Source organism: Pyrgilauda ruficollis, unplaced genomic scaffold (genome assembly GCF_017590135.1).
Source record: "Pyrgilauda ruficollis isolate IOZ18807 unplaced genomic scaffold, ASM1759013v1 scaffold25, whole genome shotgun sequence".
Taxonomy (NCBI): Eukaryota; Metazoa; Chordata; class Aves; order Passeriformes; family Passeridae; genus Pyrgilauda; species Pyrgilauda ruficollis.
The window spans coordinates 1,087,750-1,105,346 of NW_024523822.1; the positions used below are offsets into that span (position 1 = coordinate 1,087,750).

The 17,597-nt window shown below is 36.7% G+C and overlaps 1 protein-coding gene across 4 annotated transcripts in view; it reads right to left on the reverse strand.

Moving 5' to 3' along the window:
• The window catches only part of PIK3R1 (phosphoinositide-3-kinase regulatory subunit 1), a 61,737-nt gene that overhangs the window by 13,023 nt on the left and 31,117 nt on the right, over positions 1-17,597 (reverse strand). For 3 of the 4 annotated variants that reach the window (XR_005955407.1, XM_041470610.1, XM_041470611.1), the window contains 5 exons: positions 15,091-15,183; positions 13,636-13,710; positions 10,670-10,801; positions 9,513-9,714; positions 9,239-9,318 (listed from right to left, as the gene is read on the reverse strand). Coding sequence is in view for 3 of the 4 variants with exons in the window: in XM_041470610.1 (XP_041326544.1) it covers positions 9,239-9,318; positions 9,513-9,714; positions 10,670-10,801; positions 13,636-13,710; positions 15,091-15,183 (582 nt within the window). In the remaining variant the exon portion in view is untranslated. Of the gene's footprint in view, positions 1-2,860; positions 3,151-9,238; positions 9,319-9,512; positions 9,715-10,669; positions 10,802-13,635; positions 13,711-15,090; positions 15,184-17,597 lie in introns of those variants that run through there. The other variant, XM_041470612.1, reaches the window with a different exon arrangement.

Here is a 17,597-nt window from a genome sequence, read left to right on the forward strand (position 1 = left end):
TTTTCAATGTCAAAGCTGCATATGTATACCAGTGGGTGCCAGAGAAGATACTGCAGCACTGACTTAGTAACAAGGAGGACTACACTACAATCAGGATTAAAAATCAACTCAGCTCTTTCAGGTCTCCAGTAAGTACAACATTCCTGTCCTGTATATTATGACCAGGCTGAAAAGACAATGTTTTTAAAGTTGCAAGGAATGTCAGGATAGCATAATACTTTCATATGATATGAAAAAATGATGCTACCACAGGCATTCAATTAGTATTGCTAGACTTTAAAAATGTTTTTTCCTTAAACAATCCAAGCCAATGATTTGGAATCACTGTTTCAGGAAATATGAGTGTTACTACAGCATCTCCTTTTAGGCAGTGTGGAACAGAGAGAGCAAAAATAGTAATAAAAGAAATACAATTTTTACATTATAAAATAGCAGGACTAAAACTACATCTGACATAATAAAATCAAAACAGAAACAGGTCAATTCAGTAAAAATTCAATTAAGTAAGCAATCAGGTATTTTAATATGTTAAGATTCTAATTACTTCAACCATGCACTAATCCACAGTTTTATTCTAATTTATGAAAAAAGGAAAATTATTTGTATCAATAACAAAATAAAGAAATCCTACATATCCAGTAAGAATTTTTCAGCAGCTATTGTAAAGACCAAAATTAATTAAGTCTTCTTTAATAAGACTGCAGTTTTACCTGGTGGATCCATTTCTATGTAAAACATCAAGTCTGTGCCACAATTTATATCTGTCTTAGGATATTCTATATCCAGTTCTTCCATATTCCAAACAGTATTGTACATTTGTATGAGTTTCACTGAGTAAGCTCAGATACAAGAAAAGAGTCGGGCTGTCTTTGTAATGGTGTCTTGGAATTCATTTTAAAACCTATAAGGGGCTGCACTGTAACCTATTACATCATAATCCTCAGCCAATCATGTCAAAATAATGTCACCAAACCACTCCTGCTTTCTCATTTTGTTCTACATTAATCTTAAAACAATTTCAGTTTTGGGAAGAATCTACATTTAGCAGAATTGCAATATAAAGCTGGTATTACACACAAAAGGAGCAAGTGGAATCTCCTTGCCCATATTCCTGGCTCATTTTCCTGACTTTGCAGCATGGTACAGTCCAATCCTGGCAGGATGACAAAAGGCTGATATGCTGCAGCACGTAGCTCTTAGACACAGGCGCACACAACACTCACATAGGGCAGCTCCCTTCAGAAGCAGGTTGGTCACATCTCAGGTGCATTCTCCTGCTTAAATGCCTGAAGTTTGCCATTCAAAAAGATTTAAAAGGCTTCTACAACTACTGCACATGTTAGAGATGTATTAGAGAAGAGCATGACTGTGTGTGTATATCCATTACACACTCATTTTACACAAACACACAGAGAGATGTATATATCCACATAATGAAATATGGATTATGTTTTTAAACTCTGCATATTTCTACTATTTTTATGGGGACATAGGTCTGATAGAGTTTATATTATGATATAAATGTGCTTACTGCAGAGATATCTTCCTCTCTTGCCATTACTATAACCACTATTCAGATCAATCTATATTAATTAATTTTGAAATCTAAACCCCAAATATTGTAATCTTACATTCAGCTGATTCACTCAAACAATGGAAGAAAGTCATAACTGAGCAACATCTTCAAAAATGGTTTTGCTGAACATAAAAAAGGTTGTGAGGATACAGTAAGATTTAGTCTGCCTTTTCACAGTTTCTCTACCCTATTCTCATTGATATATTTATCAAGTTAATTGTTTTTAAAAGCAAGAGTCTCTTGTCAGTGTCTCCTTTGCCCCTTGACTTCATGTCAGCAGCATCCTCCAACCATTTAGAAATATTCCATCTTAACTTCCCCCATCACTGACCATAACTCTCTCTGACCTCTTGGAAGAAACATGGACAGACTATTAACTTCAGAGCAGAATTCTATGTAAAGCAATATACTCGCTATAATCTACGGGGGGAGAAAACCGGAGACAAAAATAACTACAACGAAAACTAGCTGCAGCAACTATCTGTGCCTTACACCTTAAGAAATTGTGGAACAGCTGAAATGTGCTCTATCTCACAAATACTCATTAAAAAAAATAAACACAATTTATATGATTTCCAAATATTTCACCCCTGTCCTCCCCCTCACCCCCCCACCGTCTGCATCCCTGAGCAGGTTACCCCTTTCAGACAAGCATCAACATACAAGAGCATGTCTGGAGTACAAACATATACAAAAAGATGCAAGCTAGTTTGCTTTGTACATTAAGAAGCTTCATTTTGAAGTAGACTGTCCCCTTCCTGTTGAGGTAGATATGCTCCAAAGATTCTTTGGCATTTCATTTTGGCATTTCCAAAATGAAAATCACCCCAAACACAAGTCTAAAAGCTAAACTTGGGGTCTAACCCACCTGCTACCCAAACAATTAACTTACCAAGTAATTATTTAAATTCAGTTACAAAGATTTCCTACAAAAACTGCATTGCTGCTTTTAAGTCTCATATGGGACCGGTAATTTTTTTTTTATTCCATTGAATAAAGACTTTCAGGAAAAATTACTTCCCTAGAGTTTCACTGGTGGCCAAATCTAGGACTGAACAAACTTGTATACTCAGGTTAGTGCTCAGCTCAGACTAGCCTAGCCTGCAGGCAAGAAAAGACAGAGGAGGCAGATAGGCTATTACCCATATATAACCTGGAGAGGTACTAAAGTACTAGATTTGAATTCATGTATCTTAAGACTTTTAAAGCTCTACCTGATAATCAGTTACAGTATAATACTTCCACAAGATGATGAAAAAAACACAGAAATTCAAAATCACTTACTTTGTAAATTATGCATCGCAAATGATCGCTCTTGTAAAACAGTCGAAAATGCAATCCAATATTGGTTTCATCTTATAAAAATCTTGTTTAAAAATAAACCCTAAAACCTCCATTTACTAGGAAGCTTCTCTGAAGCAATGAAGAAAAAGAGATTGCTCTGCTTTCCAACCAATGTTCCATAAAACCCCCTAAAAGAGTTGTAACTTGCAGTGAGAAAATCCAAGCCGTCTCTGTCAACTGCTTAAACCTCTGTGCTGTGCAGAAGGTACCCACTTACTCTGGCTCATCATTAAAAAGTGAACCTGACTTCAGTACTGTGGAAAAAAAAAAAAAAAAAAAAAAAAGAAACCGCCACCCTCAGTAGCTTGCACGTCCCTCTCAGATAAAGATCTCAGTTTCATGATTAACTTGGGTAGGTTCAAATATTTGCTGAGCCAGGAATTTCAGCTGGGGGATGGGAGCCAGATTCAAAGTAAAAGTTGTCATCAACTAACAAGTGGCCAATGCAGAGCTAACTTTCTCATTTTACCTAGGTAAATGAGAAGACCATTGTAAGAAGCCTAAAAACAGTCCCTATCACTGGCTGCTGCATGCAGCATTGAAGATGAGAAAAACACCATGAACAGCCAAATACAGGAAGTGGCTAACTGCAGAAAAAAGCAGAATAAAAATTTTCCTTGATAAGAGCTGCATCTCTAGAAACAGCCTTGTGCAAGCAAAATAGCCTACTTGTAAGCACAGCACCACCTTGTACATGCTTATGCTGGATCACAAATATAGGTGCTGCTTCAAGACCCTTAGTCTGAGCTGTGAGACTGTTTATCAATTTTCTATATACTAAAAATATTTTTAAAAATCTCTCTGTATCCATGGTGGTTTCCAGTATATCAGGATTGTTCATTTCTTGGGCAGGCAGGTGGGAAAAGGAACTGTACAGAGAGGGAGGAGCTTAGGTTAAATGTATTTTCCTTGCCTTAGTGTTTGGTGGAGATCAGACTTGCTAAAGGAACAGAGCAGCAACTGAAGAACCTACTTTCCTCTGCCTACAGAGGTTATCTTCTTTGCCAGTTAAACTTCTACAAGGAAACAAATTCAAAGTAAAAGAAGCAGACATATTAAGAAAAGGGGAGGAGGGGACTAATATTTTCCTCTCACTTCTTGCAGTGAGAATTTCTAATAAAAACACTGAGAATTTCTTTGAGATCTGTTTGTTGCTCTTAAGGCAGTCAAATAGTATCAAAAAGTTTTCGCCTTCTTAATACTTCACATACCAAAATCCTCCTACACTGTGAAACACCACTTGCACCTAATAATGAAATCCCAAATACCTGCAGTACACTTTGATGTTTTGCACTTGACTGATAGCTTCACCCATAACAATCCCTTGCTTCCCTAGTTTTAGCTTCTGCCTACTTGAACAATTGTCAGTTCTAAATATAATTTAAATCTGCAGAGTCATAAAGGTACACCCAACTTCAAGTGGAGATGGAAACCTGTTTCTGAACCAGTTCAGCTTCAGACTGTACTTGATATACTTCTTTACTGTTAAAATTACAGAAGGAGTTGAGAACTTTTCTTGGTTTTTAGGACCACAACACATTTATAAAGTCAGAGGAGAAAAGATAATGCAAACTTCGTTCACTTTTTCTCAATTAAAAAAGCACAGATACCCACACAGAGATAATGAGTTCCTTATTATCCTGCAGGAGTGATACAAGTGTCTTGTCAAAAAGAGATACTGGCATGCACACACCTGTATTTTCAAGTATTGCCAAGTCTTTTCTTTTTATCTAAATTTCAAAATTTTGTGTGGTGTCCATTTAATTTGCAGCCTACTATTCCTTGCAGTCACACTCAGTGTTCTGCTATTAACATAGCACATTTTTTTCTCAAACATTATGTCTGAAGCAGGAAAAGAACTTATCAGGTTTGACATGCTTCCACGTGTTTTACACATGCATACACATGCATACACATGCACATGGACATAACAATCTGTAAAAATGCTAATAATGTTTTACGTATTGTTTCAGTCTTATAAAATTCTTGCAATTAGGTATTGAGAAACGGTATTGAGAAACACAAAGCACTGGCTTGTGTGAAAACTTAAACCAAGGATACAGCATTCCAAGTACGGCGGTTAGCCAAGCATTGTGGTTTCCGTTAGGTCAAGGATGAAGCCTGACTTTTATTAGCTTAGAAGGGGAGCCCTCTGCTGGGTAGGACACGGATGCACACGGTCCCCCCACCGTGGGCACGGCATCCGCTCTCCCTGGCACTCGCAGCCTTCCGCATGATCCAAACCCCGCTCGGCGCGTCTGGCAGTCCAGCCAAGACTCTGACATGATGCAGATAAGTTCTGACAACTGATAGCATTCCTACACATCTGTTTATGTCCCCAGGACACCACCGACAGGACTGTGGTCTTAGGCTAATGCCTGTCTTTGAGAAGGAATCAAATTCCAGGAGGAACTGGATCAGTCTTTACAACGCCCTGCTCTAGCTGTTATGCCACCACTCTTGCAAATATTTTTTGTAGCCAAAAGCAAAGTTTCTGCACCTTGGCGATGCTATCAGGACTTTCACCTCATCCCCAACAAGTGAGCAGTTACATATAAGGCAGCCTTACTACCTCACTCATTCTTGCATATGATGCGCTGAGTAATAAAAACTACTTCTTACCAGGCTGCAGTATTTCAGTCTGAGTTGTTATTTACAATGTTACATACAAGCCTGGGAAACAGGGATAAACTGGGATAGACAGCCCAGACAAAGCAGCGCAGCTCCAGTCAGTGCACAGGCTATTGGAGGTTTTGATTCATTGATACAGGCAGCTCTTTGCTGTAGCTCCTCTTCTGCTCTTCACCAGCAGTGCTACGAGCTCCCCACATCCCCTTGCTCTCTCACCACATCCCACTTCCTCTTTGCCTTCCTTAAACTCACATTTTTCTCACACACCCCAGCTCCAGAAAGGATCCCTATCTCCCTAAACTCCCCACCCAAAATTACTTCCCAGCTTTCTCTGTGTAGCCTGCCTTCACAGCTACGAGTGCTAAACAGACCCTGTTGCTCTGAGCACTTACTACACCTACTATGGGTAGCTTTGGGATCTTCATCCAGGACAGGCCATATCCAGGAAGAAAAACCAGGAGCCTGTAAGATCCTTGACAATTAACTGAAAAACTACCCCAGTCTTCTATACCTACAAATATAGCCTATTTTCCACTATTTACCTTCACAAGTCTGTATGATGCGTGAGATTTTGTGAGACCTGAGCAGCACTATTTGCTAAAATATGTTACAATTAAGATATTTTCTTCTAATAGTACTGTTTTGGATAGCACATTTAGAGGCTTGTACTTTGTTTCTCTTTAATTTAAAGTCAGTGCAGCTGTACATCAAGCTGGGATGTTCAGATGGGATACAAAAATCACCTGCCTTGCCCACCAACATCATCTTTTGTCTCTCCTACTGACAAACTTGAAGAACGAGACAAGAACCAGAAAATTGATCTAATTTTTCCAGCCTTATTTCTCCTGCAACATTACTTTGTCTTCATCTGCTACACAAAAATCTATGATTCTATTAATAGGTATTGTTAACTTTAGTATTTTTGTGTAGGTCTAAGCACTATTTTAATCTACAAACTAGAATCTATAGTTTGCTGATGAACACCATGACAGACAAAATACCCCAATCCATATGTTCTGCGGTAAGTCAAGTAGCGGTCTAGGAGTAATTCTTCTTTTCGTGTTATGACACTCAAGAAGCATCACTCTAGCTAAAAGATGTCCAACTGAAGATGCCAAATTTAAGATACTAATTTTAAAATACAGTAAGATGTAAGGTCCAGCTGCTTGCTTTCTAGTGTTTTCAGGTAAGGAGTATAATTCAGTGGGTGATGTGGTAAGGAAAAAATCCCACAGCTGTGCAAAGATCTACCTGCTATTCAGATTGGTTATCTTAACACTCCATTTAATGTATTTATATACTGCATGAGATACCACTAGAACTTCATGCACAGCTTGTTTTAGACAGAATGTTCTCATCTTAACAAAAAGAATTAAGAAGGAAGGAAGCCATCTCTCCAGCCTGTGAAAAAGAGAAGAAACCTGGCAGCACTAGCTTCCCTGTTATCACCTAGTTGTCATGACATTATTTTCAATAAGTAAACTTCTTTCTGCTTAAGACCTATCAAATTCTCCACTTGTAAAGTTCTATTTAAGATTGTAATTATCAAAATACTTACATGATAAATAAGGTATATTTTATTGGGATCTTCTTTTTATTAGAGTCTATCCAAACAGTATGGAAAATCAAGCCACTAAAAGCAATAATCTTAAAGATGACAATTCTGAAAAACACGTCTTAGAGTGCTTTTTATAGTTCTATGAGAACAATAAAAACAGCCCACTCCAGATATTCAGGTCACTGAATGATATTGGTGTGGAAATGACCTAATCCTGCAAACTTACAGAACATATTAGTAAGAATCAACTTTAGAAAATTATTCAAACTCCTTACAGGCCTGAGGGCAGAGACTAGCTAACCAGACACTACAAAACCTGAAAATTTGCATCTGAGGTTTTTTTTCCAGCATATTAGTACGTGTGCAAATGTTCTACTAAAAAACAGTCTGCTAGACATGATGGACTTAAATGCACAGGGAAGGAGTTCTATTTTTGTAAAAGGTCACATGAAAAATCCTAGGACTGTCAAAGTAAGCTATTGCATCATGCTATATTAATTAATGCAGAAGTCATATTAAAATCAGGTGTTCCATTATAATTATTAATGTAGTGTCAAATCATATAAATCCGATGGATACAATGGCATTTCTTCAAGCACCCTAATGACACTCTCAAAATGACTAGATTCCTTGTCCTCCTTAGTAGTTCTAACATAACACCTTTCACTTTTATACTTTCCTCACACGAAGCAACTTGGGCAAATAAGCAACCAAGTGATCTCCTAAATGAAACTTATAAAATTCTTGCTTTGAAACTGAAGGGAACTGTTGATCCCACCTTTGTAACCTCCCAAACAGCTTCTAGACATATAAATTTACATACTCCTAAGCATTTGCAAACATGTAACTACAAAAAAATGCTATTAGCATGAGACTATTATAATCTGTTTTGCTTTTTAAGGCTTGCAACATGTGCAAAGACAATAACTCTTTAATAATTAGCTGATATTTGCTGATTCTTAGCAAAACAGCAAAAATACTTTAAGTTTGGACTCTCCTGGTTGTTACAAAGCATTAGGCAGAAAAATATACACAGTGGTTTTGGAAATCACTGTTAACTACTTCACCAAAATTGAACAAAACTAAATAGGAAACTGAAAACAGATGTACACAAAATATTAGGGAAAGTTTCCTAACTAACAGAACTGGCAAGATTAGAAAAGCCTTTCAAACAGAGCACTAGGAACAAAAATTTTAGCCATTTTAAATTAATCTTCATTAGCTCATGAAGAGGATTATACAATGTGCCTACCTGAAATACAGGAAATAAAGCACTTTTCTGCAGTGTTCTAGCTCTTCAGATCTTAAGTAACCCTACAAATCCTACTGCCATGAACTTTATTTTGTCCTTTGACTATAGAGGTGGGAAAGGTATAGGATGTCCAATGTTCTATTCACCCTTTCCTTTGTTAAGTTATTCTCTGTTAATAAGCTGTAAAAGGAATTGCTTTCAGCTAATATATAAAGTTTTCTGCATTAATAATTTTCTTTGCACATAGTTAGCGACTCTGCCTTGCTTCTACTGAATACTTGATTCCAACCTAGGGATTTTGCATAAATAAGAGCTTTACTATTTGTTGACTTAATTAGAGGTTAACTTAAGCAAAAAAAGCAGGAACTAACTTTCCTGGATGGGCTCATAATATTTTTTATGTTTTTTATTGATATTGTTAAATAAATATTTTGTATATCTGGATTAAAAAATATATGTATGTAAATAATGTCTCCATAGGGTATAGCAAATCTAAGAAATTTGCCTGAGAGTAAATTGATAGCTCAATAAAACCCTGAGAATTAGCCCCCACACCACTGTATGAGATGCATTCTACTTGTTTACAGGCCTTAAAAAACTCACAAAATCCAATTTGCTGTTTATGAAAGAGAGCAAGTCCTAAGGCTGTACAAACTATTGGCACTAAAATGATTTTAATGAAAAATACTATTTCTTATAAAACAAACATTGCACACCATTATAAAACACACAGCTTCTGCTTAGCCCTGTAATTGTGCACTTTTGTTTTGCATTAAGTTTGATATAAATAGAAAAAAATGCAAGCATTTACTGTCATTAAGTTGAATTTTAATATTTAAGAGTACATATAACTTTTAAAATTAAAAATATTTTTTACCTGGTACTGGCTGTCTCTCGTTCCATTCACTTGTGATTAAAACCTCTAGGATTTTTATGTGGTGTTCTGTAGTATCAGAGCTGCAAGAGATGGATTAGGCAGTAAGAACTAAGAGAAATATAAAAGTTTACTTTAAATTATTTTAAAAAATTGAAGAATTTACTACAATGCCCTCACATCAGAAATAAGGTCAGAAAATTATTTAATTAATCTTATTTTGTATATAAGTAATTCATATTTACAGTACAAAATATGGTAAAGATGACCCACATACCTTGCTATCTGGAATTTGAAAAGTAGAGGGCTGAAAATTTCAGCCAGAGACCTTGCATTCAAAAGATTTTTGCTGGAGGCTTGACAAACTCTGAGGAAATGTTTGAGCAAATACTGGAGCGTGAGCCAATACTGAGGAGGTATATTTGGAGATCTGATCAGTTTCTTCAGCAACTGAGCATATTCCTCTGAGCTCTGCACTTCTGCAAGCAAACAGATAAATGATTCTTGAAAGCAGCACAGGAATATTCAAGTAAAATGAAACTATATGTGACTCCTTTATAAATTGGTAAAAATACCAATTGGTAAAAATACCAATATACCAAATACTAATTGGTAAAAATACCAATTTTACAGAAAAAAAAAAATCTGTCCTTCATTAGAACCAAAAGATATCTTTCTTCTTTTAAAATAAGAGAAATGCTCAGGGAAGAGTAAAGAACAAGTATTTAAAAGTCAAATGGAAACAGATATGCATTTTGGTAAAAACCACAATGTGTTCAGAGTGTACTGGTAGAAGTCTGTCTTGTGTTCAGCGTCACACATGATTGGGTAATTCTGAGATGCACTAGATAAGTCTCACAGGTGCTGTTCTAACTTTGAAGGTTACCAGTAACAATATCCTGTCCTGAGATATATAACAGAATACTTGGCCCGTGTTCTGAAAGCCTATAAGCTGTACTTGTTTGAAATGACCACTGTAGATGACGAATCTCACATGCATGTATTTCTCACTTCATAATCTGCAACCCCAATGTAACACAGCACTACATGACCTCTAATACATTTACTTTGTCAGCACTGATAAAAAGTTAAAAATTAGCTTTCTGTATACAGTTAAGTCCTTGATTTTTCCCCCTAGTTCTTCTATAGCATTTCTAGTTACTAAAATGAAGAGAACTGTGTTATCCCTTATATTTTACATTATGTTTGCCTAAACAAGTAACTGAATAATGCAGAATAATGTCTAGATCTAAACTGAAACAGCTTTCGTAGAAAAGGGTAAATTTAGATTAGAAAGAAGTATATTTATATTCTGAGATGCTGCCAGGTTGTGTAGAATTTTTACTGTTCTGTGGGCAACAGCTGAACCACCAGATATCCAGAATTCTAATAAAAGCCTTTCTGTTTGATATTTGAAATAATTTGTAATCATACCTTGAGATACAGAAATCATGTCACTGTAAACAGCTGCTGGAATGATGGGATTCGGCAGGTCCAGGATATACCTCTTGAGAGCATCTGACAAAGTGTGAACATCGAATGTCTCTAAATCTAATGAAGAGGCATCTAAAGGGAAAGAGCAACATACTTTTTGGACTTCAGAAAGTGGAAAAAATATACAAGCTCATAACAAGACAAAATTGCTAACTTATATCTGGTTCATAGGGAACAATTCATAAAAATGTAGACACCAAGAAATATCCTTGAGATGAAGAACACACAGAGTTCAACACCATGCCCAGCCCCTTGGCATCTGATGAACCAAATGGTTTCCATAACTGTGTGTAGCCTTCTGTCACATACAATTCAGGGCTGAACTCAGAGTAATGGTAGTGACTTGTTGCATCTTGGCAGTGTTATGGAACATCAGAATATTTTTAACAGGTCTCTGTTTCATGTGCAAATATTTTGTGTAAGAAGTAAGTACTAATCAAAGGTTTGGTCAAATGCAGCTTCTCTACAGGGAGCTACTTCTATTATGACTAAAAGTTTGATTAACATCTTGGGGATCCAAGTCTGCAAATATTTATGTAAGTAAGTTGAAACAAATATACACGTGCAGAACTGTGTGCTTGGTGGTTTATGCAGCTGTTGAGATTTATCTTGTAAAACTTGATACCCTTCCAGGATAGTTATGACTTGGGATAAGGTTTGGCAGTGTCACATAAAGGACTACCTGTTAGTGTTGGAGCAAAGAATATCAACAGCAAAAATAAAAATGGGAAAGTACAGAAATCCTTGTTTAGTGAAAGCAAGGTTAGGGCTCATCCTATAACAGGAAACTCTGGCACAGTAAAGTCCTAAGTGTATACAAAAAGATCCATGTTGTGTAAAAGAATTTAGAGGCATTAATGCTGATCAACCTTCTATCTAGAAAGTCTCTTGGTAAAATAACTATTGAATCTGTTTGTCTACTTTAAAAAGAGGGAACAGGGAGGTAGAGGACTCAAATAAATGGTGTGTCTACCAATACTGTGAAATAAGGCAGCCAAGAGGGGGTAGTGAGAAACTTAGTGCTCCTCCACTTCCTTTGTTCTCCCCAACAAAGAGCTTGCAGTATGAGCTCAAATCTTCTCAGACACCAAAGAATTTGCATGAGAGAAAAGGCATAATAAATGTCTTAGATTATATAAAACTTACAGTGTGGGAATAATTTCTGCAAGAGCAATTATGTGTCAGAGAATCCACAAATTCTTAAAGAAATAGCTTTTATTACTTTTGCTGCTTACTGACTTATTTTAATTCATAAGCCAAGATGCAATCATGCATCTTCAGTGTTGACCATTTCTCTGAAGTATGACCCAACTTACTATAATGAATACATGAGTAAGAATATACTTACTCTGCAACTTTCTGGGTGTAATACCACAAACAGACCTGAACTCTTCCATCTGCTGAGCTGACAAGATGTAAATCAGCTTTGATTTTGGAGCTAGATAGTATTGTGTTGATGCTAACAGACAGTTATCCATTTAAAAAATGGAGAGCATTTAAACCACTAACAGAACAGCACACTAAGGCAAGTTCACAACTTTGAGACCAAAGCTAACTTTGCTCTCTGAATTAGCATTCTGCTAATTCAAAGAGAGCAGGCAGAGGAAATGAGATCTGCCTCTATCCCTGTACCTGGATACTTACTGCACCAGCTCTGACCTGAAGATCCTAATCCTATCTTAAACAGAAGTCAGAAAGAGACACTGCTACTAAAGGGAAAAATTCTGTTTCTGTTACTCAAACCTAACTGTATTTTAAGTAGGAATACATGTAAACAATGAGTTTTTAATCTCAAGCAACAGATAAACCTATCAGAAAATTATAGCTCAGTTTAGAGACTTAAGAAAGGATTCAGATAAGTTAAGAGATGCAATCATATTGGTGCCACCAAAAATCTGGATTTATGTGGACTGAAACACATAAATACAACACTGAAGAGATTGCTGCTATCATGAGGCTGCTAGCACCATATCTTCTCTCCCTGCTTGTACACATACACTTCTTCACTCCTACCACAATCAGCATAGGACAGGATGCTCTTTTGTTCTGAAAAAACAGACAACTCAAATAATCTCTTGTTTTCTTTGTTAATGTTTGCAATTATTAAAAATGAGGAGACTAAATCACTGAGTGAGTTTGCTTTCTTTGTCTCTTTGGCAACAAGGCACATAACCATTTCCATTTTCTACCCCTTGTATTTTTGCACTCTTTTAGGCAAATGAAAGCTCACACCACACATTGCACCCCAGCTTGCCAAGTCGTGGTCAAACTCTCCTCCTACTCTCATACTGAAACAGTGTTGCCATGCCAGTATATTCTATCCTGAAGAAGAAATTAAGTACACCAAAAAAGGAAGAGGAAATATATTTCAGGAAACTTGAAAGGGTATATGGTGTAGTTGCATTTTACTCTCTGAGAACTCAGCCTACAATATTAATTCAATTGTCTCTTTCTCTTCAGTATCACTCTGTAGCAGGTAGATAATGGGCTGCTATTGACATCCCACCTACTGGACAAAAAAAAATGCACTACAGAACTGTATGTAAACAACTGGCCATTTGTTTACAAAATAATAACCTGCAGCCTTTCAGCAGTAATGTATCTTTACCTTGATTCAGAACAAAACATCTAATTTTTGTCAGTACAGCTAGACTGTCAGTCTTTGAACAAGTGAGACATCAAGAGATTAAAATATATACTCTTAGGAAAAAAAGTGCAGTTGAGCCATGAAAAGCGACAACTTGTACAAGTGAAAAATACTTTTCATATTAAGTGTAAAAGTTAGAAAACTTTTTTTATTTATATATGTCTTTTTAATAGTATATTATTAAGAACCAGCACATATGAGTGAGAGTGGTCTGACCACAAAATCTGTCTTGTGCTTTAAGGAAGAGAACTGTACTTACCACATTCAAAAATCTGTCTTAATTCCACTGTGCTGCTTGAGCCTTGTGCTCCATACAAAGCTGAGTACTCCAGACCTTCAAAACAAAATCAATAGGATGTGTTCAGCGACTGTTGCCCTGATGCAACACATTTCTGTTTTGTTCAAGAAGTACTTACAGTATAAACTAGCAACATTCTTTCACCTACCACACTACAGAATGTGATTTTTTTTTTTTTTTTTATGGCTGTAAGACACCTCTTTGTGCACTCAGGCTGCTGTGTCTGCAGAAAGAGATGGCCAAAGAAGATCAGAGATGCCAGTAGTCCCACATATTCTGTAGAACTGTCCACTGGCCAACTGTAAAAGGCCAGGACTAGGAAACAGATTCAGAAATATATCTATATCTGTGTATGTATCAGATAATGTGTCTAATAATTCACCTGAATTGTTAGAAAAGACATCAGTAAAGTGTTTTCACATGAAAGATATTGTTTACAACTTTCCTACAGCAGTGAAAATAGAGAAGACACAAGGAAGGAACCATACACAGGGATGCAGAGCACTAATGATTTAACACTATCAGTGGTGTCTCCTGAAAGCAGCAGCTTCTTACTCATACTTGTGCTAAATACTGGCCCTTCACGTTGATATCAGCAAGCTTCTACTCTTTCAGGAAAGGCTTACACTCTTCTAAAGTGCCAGAGGAGTACGTTAGAACCCATGTCCCCAAGGACAGCAGCTTGATTCTCATCAGAATACCACTTTCGCTCTTGTTTCCCAGCTTAAGGCCCCTAAATGAGCAGGACTCACAGAGCTGCTCCTTACCTCACCAGCACTATGAAAGACACATCAGAGGAGTTGCCAGGAAGATATAAATAGGGCAAAAGAATTATGACATCGTAAAAGAAAGAGGAAAGCCTCAAAAGGATGGAGAGACATCAGCACAGGAAAGCTGGTGAGGAAAAAAATCATAAAAATAAAATGTCTGGCTCACTATACAGCAGCAATAAAGAACTGGCTCCTGAAGAATACAACCAGTTCTTGAAACCTTTTCATATTTTATTATTTTCTTTTGTCCCCCGGCTTTGGGGCAAAGCATTACTTTTTTCCCTGTGTCATCAACTCAATGTTACACTTGCATTTACTTAAGTTGGTTATGCATTTACTTGCATAACCAACTTAAAGTGCTTACTCATTAGAAAAAAGCAAAACAATACCAAACCCTTCTCCCTTACCTTCCAATAATAGTTATATTAATTATTAAATGCCATTTGAGGTAAGCTTTGGTTTTGCTCCTATAGTCCAAATAGCCTCTAATGAGCAAAAACCAGTGTAACAAACCTTAAGGGAGATTATTTTGGATGTTAAGTAATGTGATGCACTATCAGCTCTAGAAAGAGGACATGGTAGCTCTGGATCCAGTTCTGCAGTCTTGCAGCAACAGAACACTTTGGTAGATTATTCTTCATCTTACCTTTCTTTTCAATTGTCTCTACTATCTTGACAAGAATTGGTGGAGCAACTTCAGGAGGTGTGAACTGCTCTGTAAGGTCTGGAAGTGAAAAAGCTGTAAAAAAAAAAGGAAGAAAAATAAGCCAAGCTGCAGATGAATGCAGTTACTTTTATGAAAATCATTACATGTAATGCAACCAGTTAAATTTTAATCACAGAACAAACATCCCAGTTGACAGGGCTGTATGAGAAAACTCCATACTTAATCAAAAAATGGAATGATAATTATGACAACTGAATTTTTTATAATATTTTCTTTCAGGAACCTCAGTCCTAGATTTACTCTCCATATTGTCTAGAAAAAGAAAACACAATAAAAAGTTTGCAGTCTATGGATGTGCAGAAATACAATGCAAGTAAGGAATGAAAAAGTCTTTCCATCTGAGATATTTACACACCCTGTGCACCAAGTGAAGGAGCTATTAAACACATAACTGTCTGTGAGTGCCTGATCCCCTGGGTAAAACAGACTTAAAAAGGTCTGAAACAGCAATAGAAACATGTATTTCACACTCATACACAAGCTCAGTAACTTCTGTGCATTTCAATTTTCAAGCATCATACTATTAACAGTATAGTTTACTTGAAGCAAGAATTTTCTTTTCTACATGGACTAGTTAGGAATAAATAGCAGTATAATTGGAAAGGGACACTTTGCAGATTCAACCAAAACTGCACACAGATTTTATACAAAGCCAGTTTTCATGCAATCTGGTTTCTTAATGGAGAGAACATAATCTTAAAGGTATGTTCTGGCTCTGTGAGGAAAGGTCTATCTCTAAATACACAATTTTTGCCAAAAAGAATAATTCAAAAGTTTTAGAGTGATCTTGTTTAACACTTGGAAACAAAAATGTTTACATAAAGACATTAAACTACTGCCAGAACCATCTGGCATAATTTGATGGATTATGATTGATAAACAAAAATTAATCATTGAAGCCAAAATTGCCATTTTCCTAAGCAATAGTAATCTCTGCTCAATTGAACTCACCACGGACAGAGAACAATTCTTGAACACACATATACAAAGGTGCCTGTATGGATATGTATAAATACATATATGCACACCCTCTGCCCCTATTTTCAGAAGACTGAAACAAAATTATGATGATAACTATGTAGAAGGAGAAAAAAAAAATCCACAGAAAATGATGAACTGAGAAAGAATATATATACACTGAGAAAGAGAGAGCAGACAGTTTTGGCTGTAATTCACCCTATTTTGAATTACTTAACTTCATAAAAATGCAAACAATTTTGCTGTGGTTTAACCCCAGCCAGCAACCAAGTCCCACAGAACTGCTCAGGCACTCTCCTCTGGTGGGACAGGAGTGAGAGTCAGAAGGGTAAAAGTGAGAAAATTAGTGGACTGAGGTTTAGATAGTTTAATAGGGAAAGCAAAAGCCACATATAAAAGCAAAGCAAATCAAGGTATTAATTCAGTACTTCCCATGGTCACACAGATGTTCAGTCATCTCCAGGAGAGCAGGGTTTCATCACTGGGTAATGGTGACTTGGGAAGGCAAACACCATCACTTTGTGCATCTCTCACTTTCTTATTCTTCCCCCAGATTTACTGCTGAGCACAGTGCTCTGTGGTATGGAATGTGTCTGTGTCAGTTGTGGTCAGCTGTCCTGGCTGTGTCCCCTCTCAACTTCTTGTGCACTCCCTGTCTCCTCACTTGTGAGGTGTGGTCTGAAGCAGAAAAGGTCTTTACACTATATAAACCCCACTCAGCAATAATTAAAACATGCCTGTGCTATTAGCACTGTTTTCTGCATGAATCTGAAATGCAGCCCAATGATAGCTACTATTAAGAAAATTACTTCTACCCCAGTCAAAACCAGCACAAATATAAAAAACCAGTAGGACAGCAAGGAAGGGACAGAAGTTTGGAAGTATAGAGAGATGAGGAGTGAAATGAAAGACAATAGTAGTAATGGAAATGAAGCATACTGGCAAAAAGAAGGAAAATTATGGTACCATAATGATGGAAATACTTTCCTAACCCATTCATAACTGAGGGTATTAGAAAAACATTGTTAGTTGTAACAGATTAACTTAGGAGGCCTGGAAGATAACCATTCAGGAGTTTTAAAAGAGTTGACTCTGCAGATCTCTGCCCTGCTGATGCTTTTTAATGACTTGAGGAAAATAAGAACAATTCCCACAGATCCAAAGAGCTCTAATACCTGACCCATACTCTGCAAGGACAAGTAACATGCCTACAGGCAAGTGTCATTATAAGTCCTGGACAAAAAAAAGAAAAGCCTAAAACTAGGCTCATATAATGCAACAAAAGACAGCAGACAGCACTGTAATTAAGGATCATCTGAACAGCTTTTTAGAAGACAGGTTCTTTCCTTAGTGGCACCTTAGTGAGCTGAAAAAGGCCAACATAATAAACACCAAAATTCTGCCAGACAGCTGACTTAGTATAACACTTCGATTAAAAGCTAAATTCA